The following is an 18,458-nucleotide window of genomic DNA, read 5'->3' as shown; positions in this document are numbered from 1 at the left end:
TTAATTACTCACACTCATCATTGAGGCATCAAAATGGAGCTGTCACGATTTGAGAATTGTTGTGAAGACAAAAGCATTAATACTTACAATAAAATACCCTTTTTTTATTTGTGCAAATGCATTTTTTTTCATTTCGACTAATAATGCAATTTTTGTGGCATCGCAAAGGATGTAGCATATAACGCATTTACTACTCTATTTGATTACCTGACCTGAAATAGGTCAAGGCAGATGAAGACAGTGAGAGTGCAGTTATTCACATGCACACACATACACACGCGCGCGTGCACACACACATACATACACACAATGAGAGAGAGAGAGTGAGAGAGAGAGAGAGAGAGAGAGAGAGAGAGAGAGAGAGAGAGAGGGCCCATCTTGTTCATGAGCTGATGCATCTCAGTTATGGAGAGGCATTCTAATGGTATTTTTATTTTAAAGATTAGGCCCTCTGCGTTGTGATTTGTGGCGAAACTGACGTTTATGAGCTGCCAGTATAGCTTCCTTGTGCCTATAGGTCCGCGAACCGGTCGATGCATGTTGATGCAATTTTCAAATGCCAGTTTTATTATTGGAACTGGGTTATTTTGTAGTTTGTAGATGGTGCAAAAACGCCATGTCTTGGGTAATAACAATCACGTGAATTTAGAAACAAGATATCATTGTTATGCCGTGAAAAGAGTCCAAGGTGTAATGAGACTCTCATCCAGGACCCGAATGGAGGCACCTTCCAACAGAAAAACGCCTGTATCAGCCCGAGACAATAGGAGGAGCAGGAGAAGGCAGTGTTCACCTTGAGATGTAGGCTGAGTAGGCTTCCACAATTTGAACCCACCCTAATGTTTCAGTGCAAATAGGCCAACACACTTTCCCCTCGAAGTGACCAAGGTCTTTAGATTGTTGTATCAATTGTGATTTCACAAAATAGTGCGTGTTAAATACCATGGTTTTGCACAAGACTGACAACTGACAACTGCTGACGTGGTAGAGCTATTGATTATTTTGATAAAATATGATGTGAAATTTTTAAACGGATGAGAATATATTGTGATTATACACCAGTGTCCAAGATGTGCAAATCCGCCCGTGACCTGTATCTTTGGAATATGAAGGACTGTTCTCCACAAGATGCATATTAGGCCCATATCCCACGTTGATCAATAGAGCTGAATCTCAGCCTTGCTCAGTGGGGTTTTGAAAGCCTTGCTGGCCGTTTCCATCAGCGTATGTGCGAGGACTTATTTTGTAGCATCAGTTTTAGGTCGCAGAAAACAGTGGTTGCAGCCTATGCAAAATAAACCTTGATTTGATAGATAGCAAGATAGGCAATATTACAAAACCCATTGGGCCATGAAGGACTAATGATTTGCTTTCCCTTGTATTTGTAGCGCTAGAGTGTAATCTCAGTATTTTACTGCATTTAATTCTTTACCGGACTATTCATTTTGTCTTGATAATGACAATTGCTGTGATTTTCTTCCTTCACAGAAAAGATGATTGGGGGCTACGTTTTTGGCTGGAGAAGCCTGCGATCGACTAAATGCAATACATAAATCTACAGGAAAGGATTATTATATGGGTTGCATTTGATTTTCCTGGCCTGCCCTATCCGGATTTCGGATTACTCTACATTCTTCGGGATGGAAGGACGGGATTTCGCTGCTCCGGCGCACCTCCTCTCAGAGCGGGGCGCCTTGGTGCACCGAGCCGCCTCTCGGATCGCTCCCTCAGGCCACAGCTCTGTACAGCATGCCGGTCACTTCCCGCCGGGGAAATACTACCCCTCGCACATACCAATGGCTCCCCACTCAGGTCAGTCAAACATCTATGGATTCCTATCACAACAGAATGTACTGAAATGTAGTTTGTTCCCACAACGGCAATATTTCGGCTATTTGAATACAGGCTGCTGTTTCAATTGCTCTTGTCATAATGTTGCGCCATTGAGCCTGTGCATTTATCAGCGTGAATAATATGGCCTACAATGTGTGGTGCAGCACAAAGATGATTATTTTTACACAAAACAGAATAGACGGGGTCCATGTTTTAAATAAATAGTTGCTCAGATGGGTTTTGGCCAGTTAGACTATTCAAATGTCAAATCATAAATCAGGTGAATTTGATTTAGGATACACGATCATGAATTTTAATTAAACTGAATCATCAACATTTATAGCCTGAAGATCCCAAAGATAATAACGATCTCTTAATTAAACAAATTGCATATTTGATAAGTCAGGTAAATGCCATGGTATTTTTTAAATGGCATTTAGATCTATTGTAATTTTTCATGGTTTGCACTTAGCAAGTTGTACAGAGCACATTGACTTGCTTCCCAATGGCTCTGGTGCTGAATCTGAAATGAGATTTGTCACTTCATGTCAAATTCATGAGTGTCATGCTGTTACCATCACCTGGCCAAAACCCTGGGCCATACTCTGAGCCGTATGCAAGCGAAGGTACGGCCTGGATGAACTGGCCGGGGTTATGGAGGCGGATGGGAAGAGCTGTTGGCTTGTGAAATACCAGAAAATCCTCCTTCTATATTGGGCATCGAAGTGTCGGGGTGCAAATGTGTTCACAGTGCATGCATCAGGTTTAACAAGTGACTTGGGTATCTTACCTCCATGCAAATGTGCACGTTTACAAACATGAATGCACACATTCACGTACTGGTTGTGTCGACATTGGCCAGCCAAATTCACAGCTCAACATGCAAACTGCTGAATAGAAGGCTAATCCATAATATCCACAATGACTGAATTATTTTGGAAGAAATTGGCTGCCACATTTAGAACAAGAGCGTTCTAAATGAGGGGTTGCATTAATGACATATTGATTGTATCAATTATTTGTTTCCCAGACAACTTATTCTCGAAATATAGAAATATACAGTAATATAGTTATCAGAGTTTCCTGTTTAGTTTCTCATAGCACACAACAGGCATGTTTATAATGCAGCAGCTGTGGATCATTTGTCTATATCCCTCTTCAAAAAAAGTTTTTTAACCCTTCACAATTACATTTCACATTTTATGTATATTCTGTTTAGCTAAAATATACTATAATTCTATATATATCTATATATATATTCTTTTTTTCATGGGGTCAGTGTAGGTGGTTGGTGTGTATTGTAATGTAGAACCTTGCAAAATTAACCTCTAACCTCTAGTATTTCTAATTTATTGTCCTTTGAGTCCAATATTTTTATTTATTTATTTATTTTATTTATCCAGCCATCTATATATCTATTTATTTTTCTGTTTATTTTCCAAATTATTCCATTCACCTGATCTGCTGCAGGCGGTTTGGTAAAGACACGTTTTGGTAAGGCACAATCAAAAGTGCCATTTTTGGAAATTCTGAATACATTTTAATTCTTAGACCTCAGAAAATTGCAAAGCCATGCCAAACATGAGGTATAATTAGTCATTCAGGATAATTCATGGGCACTTTTCACCATTCATATGTCACCATTCATGTTTGCTTTTGGCAACACTCGCGCACGCACACACACACACACACACACACGCACGCACACACACACACACACACGCACGCACACACACACACACACACACGCTCACAGACACACTCTCTCTCTCTCACACACACACACAAGCACCACACACACACACACACACACACACACAATGCCTGCGTACATATTTTTTTCTTATACATGTTTTGTTGAGAGCATGAAGGCTAATGCTGGCTACAGGGTGCAGGTGCCTTCCTAAGCAGATATGGCATTCGTCTTTTGTAGCGCTGTGCTGCTCCTACACCAACATGAAGACCTACCTCCAAATGTCATCACTGTTCAATGAGCAGCACAGGTGGTTTATTGTTCTCCCCAGTCTCTTCACCAACACATGGGTGTGACTGGAGACTATAGTCTATCTAATCTTCCCAATGACTTGGAAAAGGAGTTAAGATTTTACAGTACAGCTGTTTCATTGAATTAACATGAGGAATACATTCTAAATCCACTTGTCCTCTTTAGAATTGTTTTGTTGTCATGTTCTGTTGATGTGCGATAGATGATTTATTATTTTAATAATGTTTGAAAATGTCAAGCATGTCATAATGCAAATAGGTGGATTAGACTTGAAGCATAATTCACGATTACTCAAATAAATGGCATATACTTTTAAAATGGAAATATAGCCTATCAAAACAGCACTGTGTGTAAATGAATAGTGAACTTGACTTTAAGAAGAAAAAAAAGGTATATATTTGAACAAAATTAAGGTCAGAATTTTATCTTTATTTCAACATTTTCAAAGCTGTTTCTATTTTGTATTTCAAATGTGAAAAAACAAAACGAAACAAAACAATGTTCCTTGGGAATTATTTATTTTCAACACGCTCATTGTTCATACTATCAAGTCGCTGTTGATGAATTGTGTTTTTCAGTCAGTTTGCTTTCTGTTAAACCTAAACCGATACAGGCCAGACATGCCACAAGCTGGATTGGTCAAATGCTCTTAGGCTGTCTGACCAAACCGGTCCCCAACTGTTGTTAGTCTCGACAGGGCAGATCATTAGTGTCCCTTCAACTGTCCTGTGTGCTAGCAACATTAGCACAACTGAGCATGTTGTTTGCTGAGTGTGTTGAATCCCTTCAGTTTCTCTACACTTTCCCCCTGGGGACTAACTTGCACACTGGTTCACATGAATACTTTACAAAGAGCATGAATATTTCAGGGTTGATGTAAAAATGCATTCAGAGGCAGGTTTCTGATGTGGCTCCTTGAAAGGGCTCCTCTGACTTTGCAGAGGTATTTATTGTGAGCGCTCCCTTCACCCTTGGTGCTGAAAACAGTGACGGCTGTTGCAACACCCTCCCTTGGCATTGTTCCTTGCCGGGTTACAGAATTTCAACATATTTTCGGGAGGAAATTTCCTTTCTTTCTTTCGCGCAGACTGGTGAGTTCGTTTGCAATCGGGCTTCGACAGACGGCGGACGCAGACTCCAAGCCTACCTACCTTCTTGCCCACTGAACCATGTTACTTAGCTCCGCCAGAGATTCTGTCAGTGTGCATTTGCCTCTGTCCATCTTCACCTACTACGAGCCAGTCATTTGTAATGCATGTCAGGTGGTCGATTTATAGTTTGTACTTGCACTGTGCTCTGGGAATGTGACATTGGAGCAACTTCTCTCTCCGTGTACTCACTGATACAGCGAGACACAGACATGTAAACTCATCTAATGCGGTTTAATTCAGCCAGTTCATTTACAAGGACTTTGAAATAGTAATTTTATCTGCTGCTGGCTCCAGTGCAGAGCTGGAGACAGTCTTCCCTGCCGCTTGGCTGTCAGGCCGGGATTCAGACGTTTGATAGTGTCAGACCAGGAGACACAGTGGAGCTGTCTTTACTGCTGGCATTTATGGCTGCAGGCTCATCTTTCAGCCATATTGTTCTGATCACCGGGCTGTGGCTGAGGTGTGGCTGTGCTAAAACAGCGGGGGGTTCGGGGGCTGTCCATGGCTGAGGTCTGCTCTAAACACCCCATGTAATCAAAGGTCATATTCATGTCACCTTAGCTCACTCGCCCGCCCCCCCCCCCCCCCCCCCCCCCCCTCTTCCTTTACATATCTCCTCTGTCTCCCTTTCCATGAGCCGTCCTCTCTCTCCTCCCCTCTGTTTCTCGCTCTCTTTTCTTTCCAGCAGGAAGACCCTTGTGTCTGGGAAGCGGTGGTCTTCCTGCCACTTCTGTTTCAGCCACCCTCCCCTGCCCCGGGCCATTGTTGCAGACCCCAGCTTTGTGTGTGTTTTACGGCTGCTGTTAAAGATAAAAAACAGTCCCCTCCACCCCCTTTATTGTTTTCTGGTAGGATGTCCCTGTCATTCCCTTGGTTTTTATGTCCTAGCTGGATATCCGAGCAGCTTCCCCCTTCAAAGGTTAGCTCTGCTGTCTGCCTTCTCCCCAGAGTTTTTTTTTTTTTTTTTTTTTTTTCCAAAGGGGAATAAATAACTTTACTATGACTTTTATTGAATGCCTCATTGCTGGAATATCCCATGGGCCTGTGGTTGTTGGGAAGACGCTTCAAAGACAAACACAGGTGTTTGGTGGAGTTAGGAAAGCCTGGTTACAACCAAGTCTTTAAAAGAATAAACCTCAGTGAGTGGGTGAAGGTTGTTTTGTGGGAAGGGAGGCTTCTTCTTGGCCTTGTAACTCTTGTGTTGTTGTGAGCACTCACAGTTCTTGCCCTGCTCTCCTTCGCCTTTACCTACCCCCATCCTCGTTGACCCAGACAAGAGCAGCGGCGAGAGTCTGCTGCACCTCAGTATAATTATTTAGCAGCACCTAGCCCACTGAAAGCCTGTGCCAGTTCTCTCTCTAAATCAGTAACAATTTTTGGATTTGGCGAGGAAAATCCAAGCCTTACCTTTGAGGTCTGAGCAAAAAAGGCAAACTGACATCTTAAATAACCCACACATAACCCGTCTTAAATATGACATTAAAAAGCGACTTGTTTCAGGGAGCCACTGTGGTGGAAGTGCAGTGACAGAACGTGGGTCTTAGGCCAAGTTCCATTTGGCTCGGGCCTCGTGTGTCCCCTTCCTCCCCTTCCTCCCCCTCCTCCCTCTCTCTCTCGCTCTGCGAAACAGAGTGAGAGCCTCGGCCTGTTGTTGGACTTGTTTGTGGATTGTTGTGAGATGACATGGTTCAGACATGATGTCACAGGAGTCTCCCTGAATAGTGGAGGTGTTGCTTGGCATCCTACACCTGGCTGAAATAGCACCTGGCTGGGTGCTGCCACCATCTGTCACCTTCTCCCGACACTACCACTGGAAACCCAAATGACTTGCGGGGGCAGTCGACTGTCTTTGGAAGGGTAAGTCCCGTACGTACTCGCAAATACTTCTGCTAGCATGGATAACGTGCGCTATCACCATTACCATAGAGTCACAGGAGACGGTCATTCCCTGTCTGTAACCATGCCTTGGGTGGATTCAGAGAGACTGGCATCCCTATCATTAAGACTCTGGCAAGCCCTAGACTTTCCCTGCATATTTAGTGTCACTATTGTGCTATTATACCAGGCGTCCAATAACCAGTCATCAAAAATAACTAACAGCATCTGGAATTTATTACACCCGGGTAACCGAAGTGACTGATTTGATGTCAGAGAAATAATTTAGCAAGTTCCATTACTTTGCCGTACTTCTTTGTATGAAGTTTGGCTCATCAGCAAATCCGTCCACAGAGAGAGTGAAGGCTTAGGCCGCGCGAATGGAGCAGGGGTTTGGCTTTGCGCGAGCGTTTTGGCTAGAGAGTGGCCATGCTGCCTCAGAGACAGGCTCTTCAAACAGACCGCCACCCACCCTACACCGTGTGGCGCGGTGCCACGGAGCCTTCGCCTCGAGCATGGGGCGGGTACACAGGACAAACACAAAGGAGACCCACGGGTGAGAGCGGCAGGCAGGGTAATACCTTCCTGTATCGGATTTCAGGGCATTGGATTTCAAAACCTTCCCGTCTATTTTTACACCCGACACGAGGAAGTGAGAAGTTGCATTAAGAATCCAAAAAGGCTCTGAATGTCTTTTGTTCACTTCCCATGAAGAACAACAACAAAAAAAAAAAAAATAGCTGGATAGAAATGATATTGTTGTGAGATTGAATAGACTGATAGATTTGTCCAAAGTCAACAATTGCTGTTTTGTGTGTAATTTGGATCTCCCTCTGTCTTGCTCTCTCTCTCTCTCTCTCTCTGTCTCCCTTCCCCCTCGTCCTCCCTCCCTCTCCCAGTATCAGGCTGCTTCTCATCAGGCAGCCCCAGGCCCACCTCGGCGCATGGCCGTATTGCATGTGACAGCTGTTAGACATTATTAACGGCTCAAGCAGAAAATCCAGATTACTTGTTTTTTTAATTTCAATTTTATTATTGTAATCGTTCAGCGAAAAGAACAAAAAGGGCCGTTGTCCTATTGTTGTTAGCAGATTTCTGGTCAATGGCAATGTGTGCATATGCGCGTAAGTGCGTATGTGTGTGTCTGCGTATTTGTGTGTTTGGGTGTGTGTAAGCGCGCTTGTGTGTGTGTGTGTGTGTGTGTGTGTGTGTGTGCCGGGCTGGGTTCTCCAGACACCCCCCACTAGAGCAGAGGCACCCTGTGGTTGGCTGTGAGGCCTAGACAGGTGCATTGTTAACCCTGTAACGTCTGTGTCTGTCCCTGCTGGATCTAGCAGTAGTGGTCCTGGCAGGCCGCTTCCTTCTCCTCTGCTTCCAGCAGGATGGGAATTAATGCTGATGATGCAGCTTGTGTAGCAGTCCCACTTTTTGCTGCATGCACAGCAACCAGCAGCAGTGCACTAATGCTACACTTTTGCTCCACTCCTAAGAGCGGTTGTTTGGAAAATCCCAATCTGTTTTTTTTGGGGGGGTTGTGTTTTTTTTTCTGCTGTCAGAAGGCAGAAGAATTGATCTGGCAACTGGCCATTTGAGAGACACAGATTTTGTGTACAATATGCCTGTTCAGCTCTACTTCACAACACTTTAGAAACAATAGGCTGAAGTTTCTGCTGCAGCACCAACACCCTGCAAATGCATGAGATCAATATTGGAAAGAGGAACAATTATTACAACTCTAGTAACTCCAGTTGTTCCTGTGCAGAGACTCCTAATTGTTCTTGTTTGTTTATTGTTTGTGTATATTTTCTGTATTCTGTCTAAGCTTCCCTTTTTCAACTGGCAGGCTATGATCCATAAATGTAGATGGTATGTTGGTGGAGGGGTAGGGGTAGGGCTGAAAGCAGATAAACTCAAATAATGGGCCACGATTCGGTGACTGTCAGTGGAACAGCGGGCGGTGGTGACACGCAGCACCAAACAATGAGGCGCGCCGCTAAATATATGCAGAGATTTGCCATTAAATATACATGCAGTATGCCTCTCAAGGATGTGTCAGCCCTTTTGTGAGAAAACAAAGATTAGCATCAGGAATTCCATTTTAATAAGTCTCTCGGGACCATCCAACCAGCTGCCTAGTCCTCAATCCAAAGGGGACTTGTTGCTCTCTCTCTCTCTCTCGCTCTCTCTTTCTTGCTCTATCTCTCTCTTGCATGGATTTCCTGTGCGCTCTCTGACATTGATTAGAACAAAATCCTGTTGTCTCCCCCCCTCTTCTGCTGTTTTTTTTTGTGAATCACTTGTTTTACACCACGTATTCTTTCATGTCTGCATGTTTTCATTTTGAAGATCCGTCGCTCTGTCCTCGCCCCGTCTTCCCTCCTCCCTGCGGTTCCCCCCTTTCCCCCCATTCTCCTCCATTGTCCCCCTCTGTTTCTCAGTGCTGCTGCGTCCCTCTGTGCCCTCTCTCCACCCCGTTCTGCAGTTTTGCCGTTTCCTTGTCCCCTCTGCCTGGTGTGACCACTAGGCTACACTGCCTCCTCTCTCTGATGTGTCCTGTGGATCTGGGGCAAATGACTGGCTCCTCAGCAACAGATGTGTGTTTGTCTGCCGGTGCTGCATGCATTAGCTTTCTCGGCATGCCATGCACGGCCACTGACCTACCCTCCAATGTACGCGGGGGAGGGGAGAGAGCGAGCTTGTGTGTGTGTCTGTGTATGTGAGAGAGAGAGAGAGAGAGGAGGGAGAGGGAGAGAGAGAGCGAGACTAGACACACACTGTCACATACTGTCATACACATGCTGTTGCATACCGCGTGCACACACACACACACACACACACACACACATACTGTACACACACACACTCATCTTGCTTCCCAGGAGGCCGCGGGGCCAGTGGGACAGAGCAAGCTTGAGAGTCTGGCTCGTCTGTTTACATCTAATTATAGAAACAGGTCTATTTCTGCAACCACTGCTCTGGCTTTTTTATATTCTTACAAGAGAGAGAGAGAGAGAGCAAGAGAAGTGAGAGAGGGAGGATATAAAAAAAACAAAGCTCTGACAGCCTTTTCTCACAATGGTGAGCAGTTATCTCAGCCCCTCAGCGCCGGTACAGTCTGCAGGCTCTCAGTACAGTACAACAGGAGACGGAGGGGGAGGGGGAGAGTGTCTTGTATCGTAAGCCCTCTCATCCTCATCCCATGTAACATGAATGTGCAAATTTACGAGAAGCGAGCGACGTGAGCAAGGCCATGTATTTCCCCCATTAGCCTCACCGATACGTTCAGTTGACAATCAAGCCAATAAAAGGAGAATAATTTCTCCACCTCTGCCCCGCGGCCCCTCGCTCCGACCCGGTGGAAAGTGCTGTCCATCACGACAGTCAAAACAAAAGGAAGAAAGAGTTGATGTTGGGGATTAGCGTTGTATAAAATGTATCTAGTATTAAAGAGACAGGGCTAGGGCTGTAGTTAATCCCCAAGCTTGGTGGCTGATATCCAGCTGAGTGGCTGTTGTTATCCAGGGGGGCCTGGAGGGGGGAAGCTGTCAGGGTTTAGACGCTAGGCTGCCTGCCTGCCCGTCTGCCTGGGGAAGCCAGGTGAGAGCCAGATCGGGGCAGGGCAGGGCCTGTGTGGCTGGGCCAGACAGGTTGCAGCCTCTGGCAGGTGCTTTCATAAAGAGTCTCCTAGGCCAGATGCACAGCCCACTGGATGCAACCTGAGCCAGGTGCGCCCCAACCCCCACCAATACACATATATACGACTGCATATATGGAAACATGTGCTTGAGTGCACACACACACACACACACACACACACAATACCCCCCCTCCTTTATTCTGAGACATGGCAGGCAAATTAATTGGCCGTGAGTATGTAAGGTATATGCCTAGATAAAGGTGCGCTGTCTGGCCGAGGCGTAGCGTAACGGCCGTAATGATGGCTCCATTGTGTTGATGTTGAGGGGGGTAGTTAGCGGCGCAGCCAGCGGGGCCCTTGCTGGAGGGCTGGATAGCCTCTGATTAATAGTGGGGAATGCTTTGAAGTGACACCCAAGTGCACCGGCTCACAGGCTAATAGCAATACCATCAGTATAGGGAGCGCTCCCACTTCCTCAGTCTTCATTAGCTAACGTTTCCCCAGCGCTATCTCGCCGCCCTCCCCTCACACGCCCGCCTCATCTACAGAGAGCCTTTAGGAGCACTCGGGGTTTTATTTTTGCAATTGTTTCATGATTTCGCCGTCATTTCTCTCTGTCATGTTTTGTAAAACGGGAGATTATTTTCTCGAAGGCTGCGGGGAGGGAGGCCGGTGAGGGGGAGGAGAGGCCTGTATTCACAGAGCTCCAGCACACAGGTGAGCTGTGGCACAGCCTAAAGACTTGTGGGATTGATGTGGCACAAGTGGGACACGGTTGGGGACTATTCCTGGGATCCATTTTGATCTCCCATACCGACAGATGAGCTACAGCTGTGTGTGTGTGTGTGTGTGTGTGTGTAGGAACACAAGGAGGAGGGGAGGCAGGGTTGGGTCTGTCAGCTGTTGGAGTAAAGTAAACTATTAGTGGTGGGAGAAGGCAGTGTTTCCAGTGAAGAATTAGAACCACTCCTAATTGCAGTGAGGTTGGGCTATGATTACATGCTGGCTAATGCACTGACAGACCTCTCACTTGGCTGGCTCTCAGAATGCTGCTGAAATGGCTGAATGCCTTTTGGTTATACTGCATAATGGGAGGGTGTGTGGATGCATGTGTGTGTGTGTGTGTGCGTGTGCGTGTGTGTGGGGGTGGGTGGCTGCCAGTGTGCATCTTTGTTTGTGTTTTAACATGCTTTTAAGAGTGGTTATCTGTGCCTTTTGCATGTGTTTGCGCATTATGCATTTTAGTGTGTGTGTGTGCTTGCATGTGTGTGTGTGTGTGCGTGTGTGCACATGTGTGTGTGCTTTCCATGTGGTAACTGCGCTTTGCTTGGTCCTTGAGTGTGCTTGCGTGTGTGTGTGTGTGTGTATGTGTGCAGGTGCTTTTGTGTGTGTATGTGTATGTGCTTGTGTTCTTGCATGTACAACATGTGTGTGAGTGCGTGTGTGTGTGTGCATGCGCATGTGTGTGTGTGTGTGTGTGTTTTCCATGTGGTTACTGTGCACTGTTCGGTCCTTAAGTGCTTGTCATTATTCCTAGTGGAGGCAACTTTTCTTTCCAAATCAAAACTCAGCTGGCACAACTGTCTCTGAACAGTATGGGTGAAATGTGTATGTGTGTGTGTGTTTATGTTGTGTGTGTGTGTGTGTGTGTGTGTATGCCCACGGGAAAGAGCAATCAAAGGAGCTGTGTGGTGGAGTGATTGTATAAAAGGAGCGAGAGAGGAAACAGAGTGGCAGGCAGCTGAGAGGGCAGCATGTGGGGGTGGACGGGGGGCTGATGCAGGTGCCTAATTCTACCTCAGCCCTCGGCGTTTTATATTCCATCCATCACTCTCTCCCCTCCACTTTTGCATGGGGCCGTTGGAGGATATGTAGTAAATCCACCTGCTTCAATTATGACATTGATTATCAGCTATCATATCTGTGACGATAATGAGAATGGTAACGCATGCAGATGGATTTATATAGCATTACGCTGTTGAGTGTGCTGCATGAATAATCAGGCAAGAATTTTAAGAAGCTGTGTTCATTTTTCACCTCGTAATTTTCATTACTCATTTTTGCCCCTGAGAACAGCTTGTTCTCAGGTGTGCAGACGCCCCCGTTCGCAAGAAGCTGTGGTTTACTGTTTTGCTGGAAAATGCTGTAAATCACATCACATTCCCAGCATATGGGATGACAGTTATGGGAGTGTATCTGCTGTTTCTTCATCAGGCCCTTAGGCCCATGTTATCTCTCTTTTTTTTTTACTAGACAGAGGGAACACAGACATCATTGTGGTTTCTGTGTTGGGGGGGGGGGGGGGGGGGAGGTCAGAGAGAAGCCTCCACGAGGTAACATGACTTTTGCACACATGGGTCTCTGCTGATTACTTCCTGGGTTAGTCAGGGGCCACAGACGCGCTGGAGGGTTGCAAGGGCCGCTCATGGGATTGTATGAGTCTTATGAGACGTTCTTCTTGGAGCGGGGCTTCTGGAGGCCAGCGATGGACCAAGGTGGCTGAGGGAATATAATTGGATTTGGTTGTGCGCGTGCGGACTCGTGTGCGTGTCCGTACTTGTGTGTGTTGTGGAAACCGGCTGTTGATAGGGAAGAAAACAGGACACGTGTTTGTTTTTTCTTGTGATGATGAAGACCTGTCCCTTTATGGCTGGTGTGTGACGGAGCAGTGAAGTATGAGGAGAGAAGTGGTCATCCTGGCTGATGGGGCACTGCCAGACCAGAGTCTTCTCCGTACGCATGGAAACTGGATGGATCACTACCATTGGCGTCGGACTGGAGGTGGCGTAGACTGTAGCGTTACACCGCTGTAGGGAAAGGAGAGGGTGGTTAGGCGTACTGGTTGTCTTCAGCTTTATAATGTCATGAAATGGAACATGTGATCGCACTGCAGCAGCCTGTTATTTTAGAGATGGAATTTTAGTTATGCTATGAGGTCCGTATTGCATTAATGCCATTTGCTGTGTGTGTATGTGTGTGTGAGTGTGTGTGTGTATCCTCATGTTTGACAGATCTTCTTTCAGAAAGTGGAGCTGCTTTGAGGATCAATACTTACACACTGTATGCGCACACACACACACACACACACATATACACGCACACACACACGCACACACACACACACACACACACACACACACACTTTTGCGTTCACTGTCTCATCTGTCAGTTGACAGAGTTTTCTCCAGCTCTGTGGGCTCTCTTTCCAGCCGAGCAGATGGTGAACATTCAGAATGAAAGCAGATCCTAAGTCCTTTTGGACCTCCATCAATCCACCAGTCTCTGGGACCGTCCTGCACGGGGCTCAAGTTTCTCAGCACTGACTGAGCCATCCCAGCTCTCCAACCAGGCCGTGGTCACCGGCTTCCCTCCGCAGCGCGCACGCAGCACACATATGTCCCGTCTAATGGCAGTCCTTTTTAATCTCACATCCAACCGTCCGCATTCGCTCGCGCAAACGCATGCTCAGCCCTGGAGCTGAAAAGGGCTGCTGACAGTTGCTCTCGCTGCTCAATCCCTAAAGCTCTTTGCCTGCTCCCCACCATCCCAGCAGAAACCTCCAAGCCCAGCGGGGAGCCTCCCCGCTCTGCTCTCCCGCGTCCTCTCCCAGTCTGTGGCCCCCCTGCTGTGCGAATGTAGCAGACACTCTGAAGAGCTCGTCTCCCCCCAGTCTGTCTGTTCCATCCCGTCCCGCTTACCTGTGGTAGCAGCTGCACCCGCCCACCGTCCCCCCCACCCCCCACCTGCTCAACCCCCACCCCGTGTGTTTTTATGTGACAGAATGAGCGGGATTTATTTGAGCACGCGTGCTTGGACCCTTTAACGGGGCTGGTTTGAAGGCGCGCCTCTTTGAAGCCTGCGCCACTCCTAACTGTAAGTGATTTTACGAGACTGCTTCTGTGCCAGACAGCCAGGCCGCTGCGCCACCACCAGATTGGTGGAGAGCAATGAGGATGCCATTCCAGCACACGCCATCTGGGAGAGTGTGTATGTGAGAGAAAGAGAGTGTTCGTGTGTATGTGTTTGTGAGTGAGTATGCACATATGCTTGTGTATGTGCGTGTGTCTGTGTGTGTGTGTGTGTGCGTGTGTGTGTTTGCGTGTATGCATGTGTGCCTAAAGAGAGAGGGTGGTTTGTGCTGGCTGTGAAAGGAAAAAAGTTTGGCTTTTCCAGGGAGGCCTCATATTGCCCCTGCCCGCGTCTACTGATTTATGGGCTTGTGAAGGAAATCTCTCATTTGTCACTTTTCATCTCTTTTCTCCACTTCGTCTTTTTTTTCTCCTTCGCTCTCTCCCTCAATGGGATTCAGCTTTCCCCCGAATCTTTCATGCGCTGCGCTGCACTGCTTCCACGAAAGAGCAAAAAAAAAACGGAGAGGAGTAGAGAGCAAGAAGGAAGGGAAGGGAAGGGAAGAGCAGGGAAGCAGCCAGGAGGGAGCTGGTTTCTTTCTGTATCTGGTTAAAACCATGTTGAACAAAAGGCTTGTCTTAGTGGATATGTTTTAGTAAATATTCATAGGTGTTGACATGCCGGCGTAATGTATTTTGTTTGTGGTAAGGATGCGTGTCATTAAGCAGGGTATATTTTCTGCCTGTAAATAATTCAAAGCGCTTGTTGTTATGGTGCTGTTCGTGCTGCACTGTGGTTTGAGCATTATTGTTGGAAATAGAAAAGCATCGGGTTTGAATCTTCTGTGCAGCACTTTGTGTGTGTGTGTGTGTGTGTGTGTGTGTGTGTGAAGAGACCATTTGTGGCCACAGCGATACATGTACACAAGTCTGCTGCTAATACCTGCTAGACTGTACATTACCGCATAGAGGTCACAGTCAGGTCAACTTCAGCAGTCTGGAGCCTTAGTGTGTGCGTATTTTTTGTATGTGTGAATGTGTTTGTGTCTGTTAGTGTACATATACGTGTGTGTGTTTGTGTGTGTGCGTGCGCATGTGTGTGTGTGTGTGTGTGTGTTAAAAGTGTGTTTATGTGCTCATGTGCACCTTACTCACTCAGGTGCTAGCTATAAATCTGCCTCACCCCTCCCTGGCCTGCGGAACACACAGCAGGAGCGGTTGGGGTTTCACCCTTGTTCAAAGCGGGGGAGGAGAGAGAGAGGGGGGAGGGAGGGAGGGAGAGGGGAAGGGGTTAGAGGGGAAGAGAGATAAATGAGGGAGGGGGGCCTGGTAATGAGAGCCCTGGCTCACATGATTATGGGACTGGCTGATAGGAATCAGGATCTTTCTCAAAGAAGTCAATTAACCCCCCCCCCCTCCCCCCTTCCCTAATTATGCATGGATTGCTCCACTGGCTCTTTTACTGATAGGGCTGCTCAGCCCGGCTCAATATGCAGACTCATGCTGTCTGTGTCTACCAGGGTTGTGTTCGCTGTGAGAACCATTCGTCAACCTTTTTTTTTTTTTTTTTTACTAAGAATTCTTCAGCGGTCTGCTTTAAACTCGAGGGTTTTGGGGCCATTAATTACCCCCATTCCCCGCATCTTTCTTCTCACGAGAGGCAGAAAACCAGTACCAGGCAAAGCCAGTAGGGGGCTCCACCCCAGTAGGCCTCTGGTCATTAGTGCATTTGCAGAGGCCAGCTGATGGCTGAACTCTGTGGTCAGAGTAAATAAGCAGTGTTGTAGAATGTCAACACGACCAGGCGGCTCCTTCACAGCGCCCAGTGTTGACATAACTGCTCTCTTATCTGAGGAGTGCAAAGCCCAGCCCCACAATAGAACACTGTGCCAGAACAAATACAGTAAGGAGATAGAAACCGCACTCTCCGACACACTAATACATGCACACACACACATACACACACACACACACACTGGCTATGAGGGAATGTGTCGCGTGGCACCACGGGTCAATGCTGCTGCTTATGCAGACTTGTATATGGCAGAAAACAATGCATAACAGATCATGCAGGACTATAGTAGGGGTGTAATCCAGTTGTGGTCCCAAAGAGGGACGCTCTGCTACCGGACTGCGTGGTGTTCATGTGAGCTCATGAAAATAATGGGGTGTTTAGGATCTCAGTAATCTGGGTGACGGACCTGGCCTCTGCTCCCACTGCTCAACCTGGAAAGGAATGAAGGCCGGCATGACAGTCATGAGTCATGAGACGAGCTCTGCCATCGGGCTAAATTGAAAGAGTGCTTTGTGGAACGTTCCAGCTACAGCTATCACTTGTACGGCTGTGTGTTAAACCGGACGGAAGGAAGGGAATAGGGGAGGGAGGGCATATAGTGAAAGGGGGTGGGGGTGGGCTTTGGAAACCCACCCATGTTTAAGTACCACTGTCACATTTGCTATTTTTCCATGTCAAAACATTTCAGTGGGCCCTCTCCCCCTCATTGCCTCACATCACCCTAATAACTCTTCTTTATTCCCCTCCTCCCTTCCCTGTCTACCTCTCTCTTTTCTCTCTATTACGGCCTGTGCCAGATCGAGGCTGGGCTTGGCTCGTGGTTACATCGTGATAACCTGCTGAAAGCTGTTGCTCTCCCATGGCTATGAAGACACCCAGCTGAGGGTTCTGTGCTACCCTTTCCTCTTCCTCCCTCCCTTCGCCTCTATATGACTACGACTCCTGCCTTCTCCCTGCAGATTCCCAAATCACTTCGCTGGTCAGGCGGGCCCGTCCCGTAACTTGAGGCTTGCTGGCCCAACGCATAGGCGCTGACATGTTTTATGGCCGGCGGAGCTAAGCGTATATTAAAAAAAAAGAAGAAAAGCCAACATGTGCACTCATAGGCACGCTGTTCAAAGTCAGTTTAATGGTTACACAGGGATATAGGGGTTTTATTTCAGACCCAAAACACTGCCAGTAGTGCTATTGAGCATGGCCGGTTGGAAAATATATGGTTTTAATTTCACAATGCATGGTGAGGCAGCCTGAGGTGGTGTTCAAATTTTTTACTGTTGTGGCTAACGCTCCGACATGTTAGGGCAGAGGCACTCAACAAGTCCTATCTGCAATGTCACGTGGATCCATCTTCCTGTAGGTCAGCCATACAGGACTGTATTGATCCCTCTTGGCCAAGCCTTGACTCTCAATACCTCTACTCTGCTCTGTTGGTTCGTGTGTGCGTACAGTGTGGGCATTCGTGTGTGTCAGTGTGTGTGTGTGTGTGTGCTGTGTGCCTTTGAGGATGTGGAAACGAAGCGAGCGAGCAGCTGCAACGCATCTGTTAACTCTGATCGGATGCTGCAAGCCTCCTGTAACCCCGCAAGCCCTCCCTCCTCCTCCTCCCTCCGCCTCTCCCGCTTTTCTGAACACGACCTGCAGACGAGCGCAGAGCGAGGGATCGCACGTGACCGGCCAGCCCGCCCACCTGTCCAGTGTGCTAGATGTGATCACTAAGTAGGAGATAGACGACAGCAGTGGTAGCTATGCAGCCAGCCAGCCAGACAGGACACTAGGCCGTTGATCATGATGATATCCCCTCTCTCTCTCTCTCTGGTTTGACCTTGGGATGTGGTCTGTTTTTTTTTTTGCCCGTTCCCCTTCTAAAGCCCACATCAGCCTAACCAACTGGAGAAGGGAGGAGAGGAGAGGAGAGGAGAGGAGAGGAGAGGAGAGGAGAGGAGAGGAGAGGAGAGGAGAGGAGAGGAGAGGAGAGGAGAACATTTTATGGCTGCCCTGCTCTATGTTACACTTCATCTGCTCGTGTTCCAGTAAAGATGACCTTCTCTCCTCTGTACAGATTGCAGGAAATGCTCCTAATTTTACTCATCTCTGCTCAAGTGTGTTGGCGCAGATGTTGAGCAGACCCAGGCAGCGGCATTCCATGAATGACCAGTGTCAGCGGACGGGAGGCATAACTCAACTTTAAAGCCCAGTTTGTCAGATGCATTTCATAAAAGAATTTACTGTGTGATTTGGCTGACCTTGCATGCACTTGAAAGTGTAGGCTGCTACACTGGGAAAGTAGCTGGTTATCTGTATGGGCAGACTGGAG

At 47.2% G+C, this 18,458-nt stretch overlaps 1 protein-coding gene across 1 annotated transcript in view; it reads left to right on the top strand.

The window, feature by feature from the left end:
• The first annotated feature begins 1,640 nt into the window (after positions 1-1,640).
• The window catches only part of bahcc1a (BAH domain and coiled-coil containing 1a), a 67,289-nt gene continuing 50,471 nt past the window's right edge, over positions 1,641-18,458 (top strand). Inside the window, exon 1 of the mRNA XM_078284578.1 lies at positions 1,641-1,812. Coding sequence (XP_078140704.1) covers positions 1,641-1,812 — 172 coding nt within the window. The remainder of the gene's footprint in view (positions 1,813-18,458) is intronic.

The sequence above is a fragment of the Centroberyx gerrardi genome, chromosome 7 (genome assembly GCF_048128805.1).
Source record: "Centroberyx gerrardi isolate f3 chromosome 7, fCenGer3.hap1.cur.20231027, whole genome shotgun sequence".
NCBI classification, from domain to species: domain Eukaryota; kingdom Metazoa; phylum Chordata; class Actinopteri; order Beryciformes; family Berycidae; genus Centroberyx; species Centroberyx gerrardi.
Note: the sequence above shows the minus strand (reverse complement) of the source record. Positions and strands in the feature narration are given on the sequence as shown.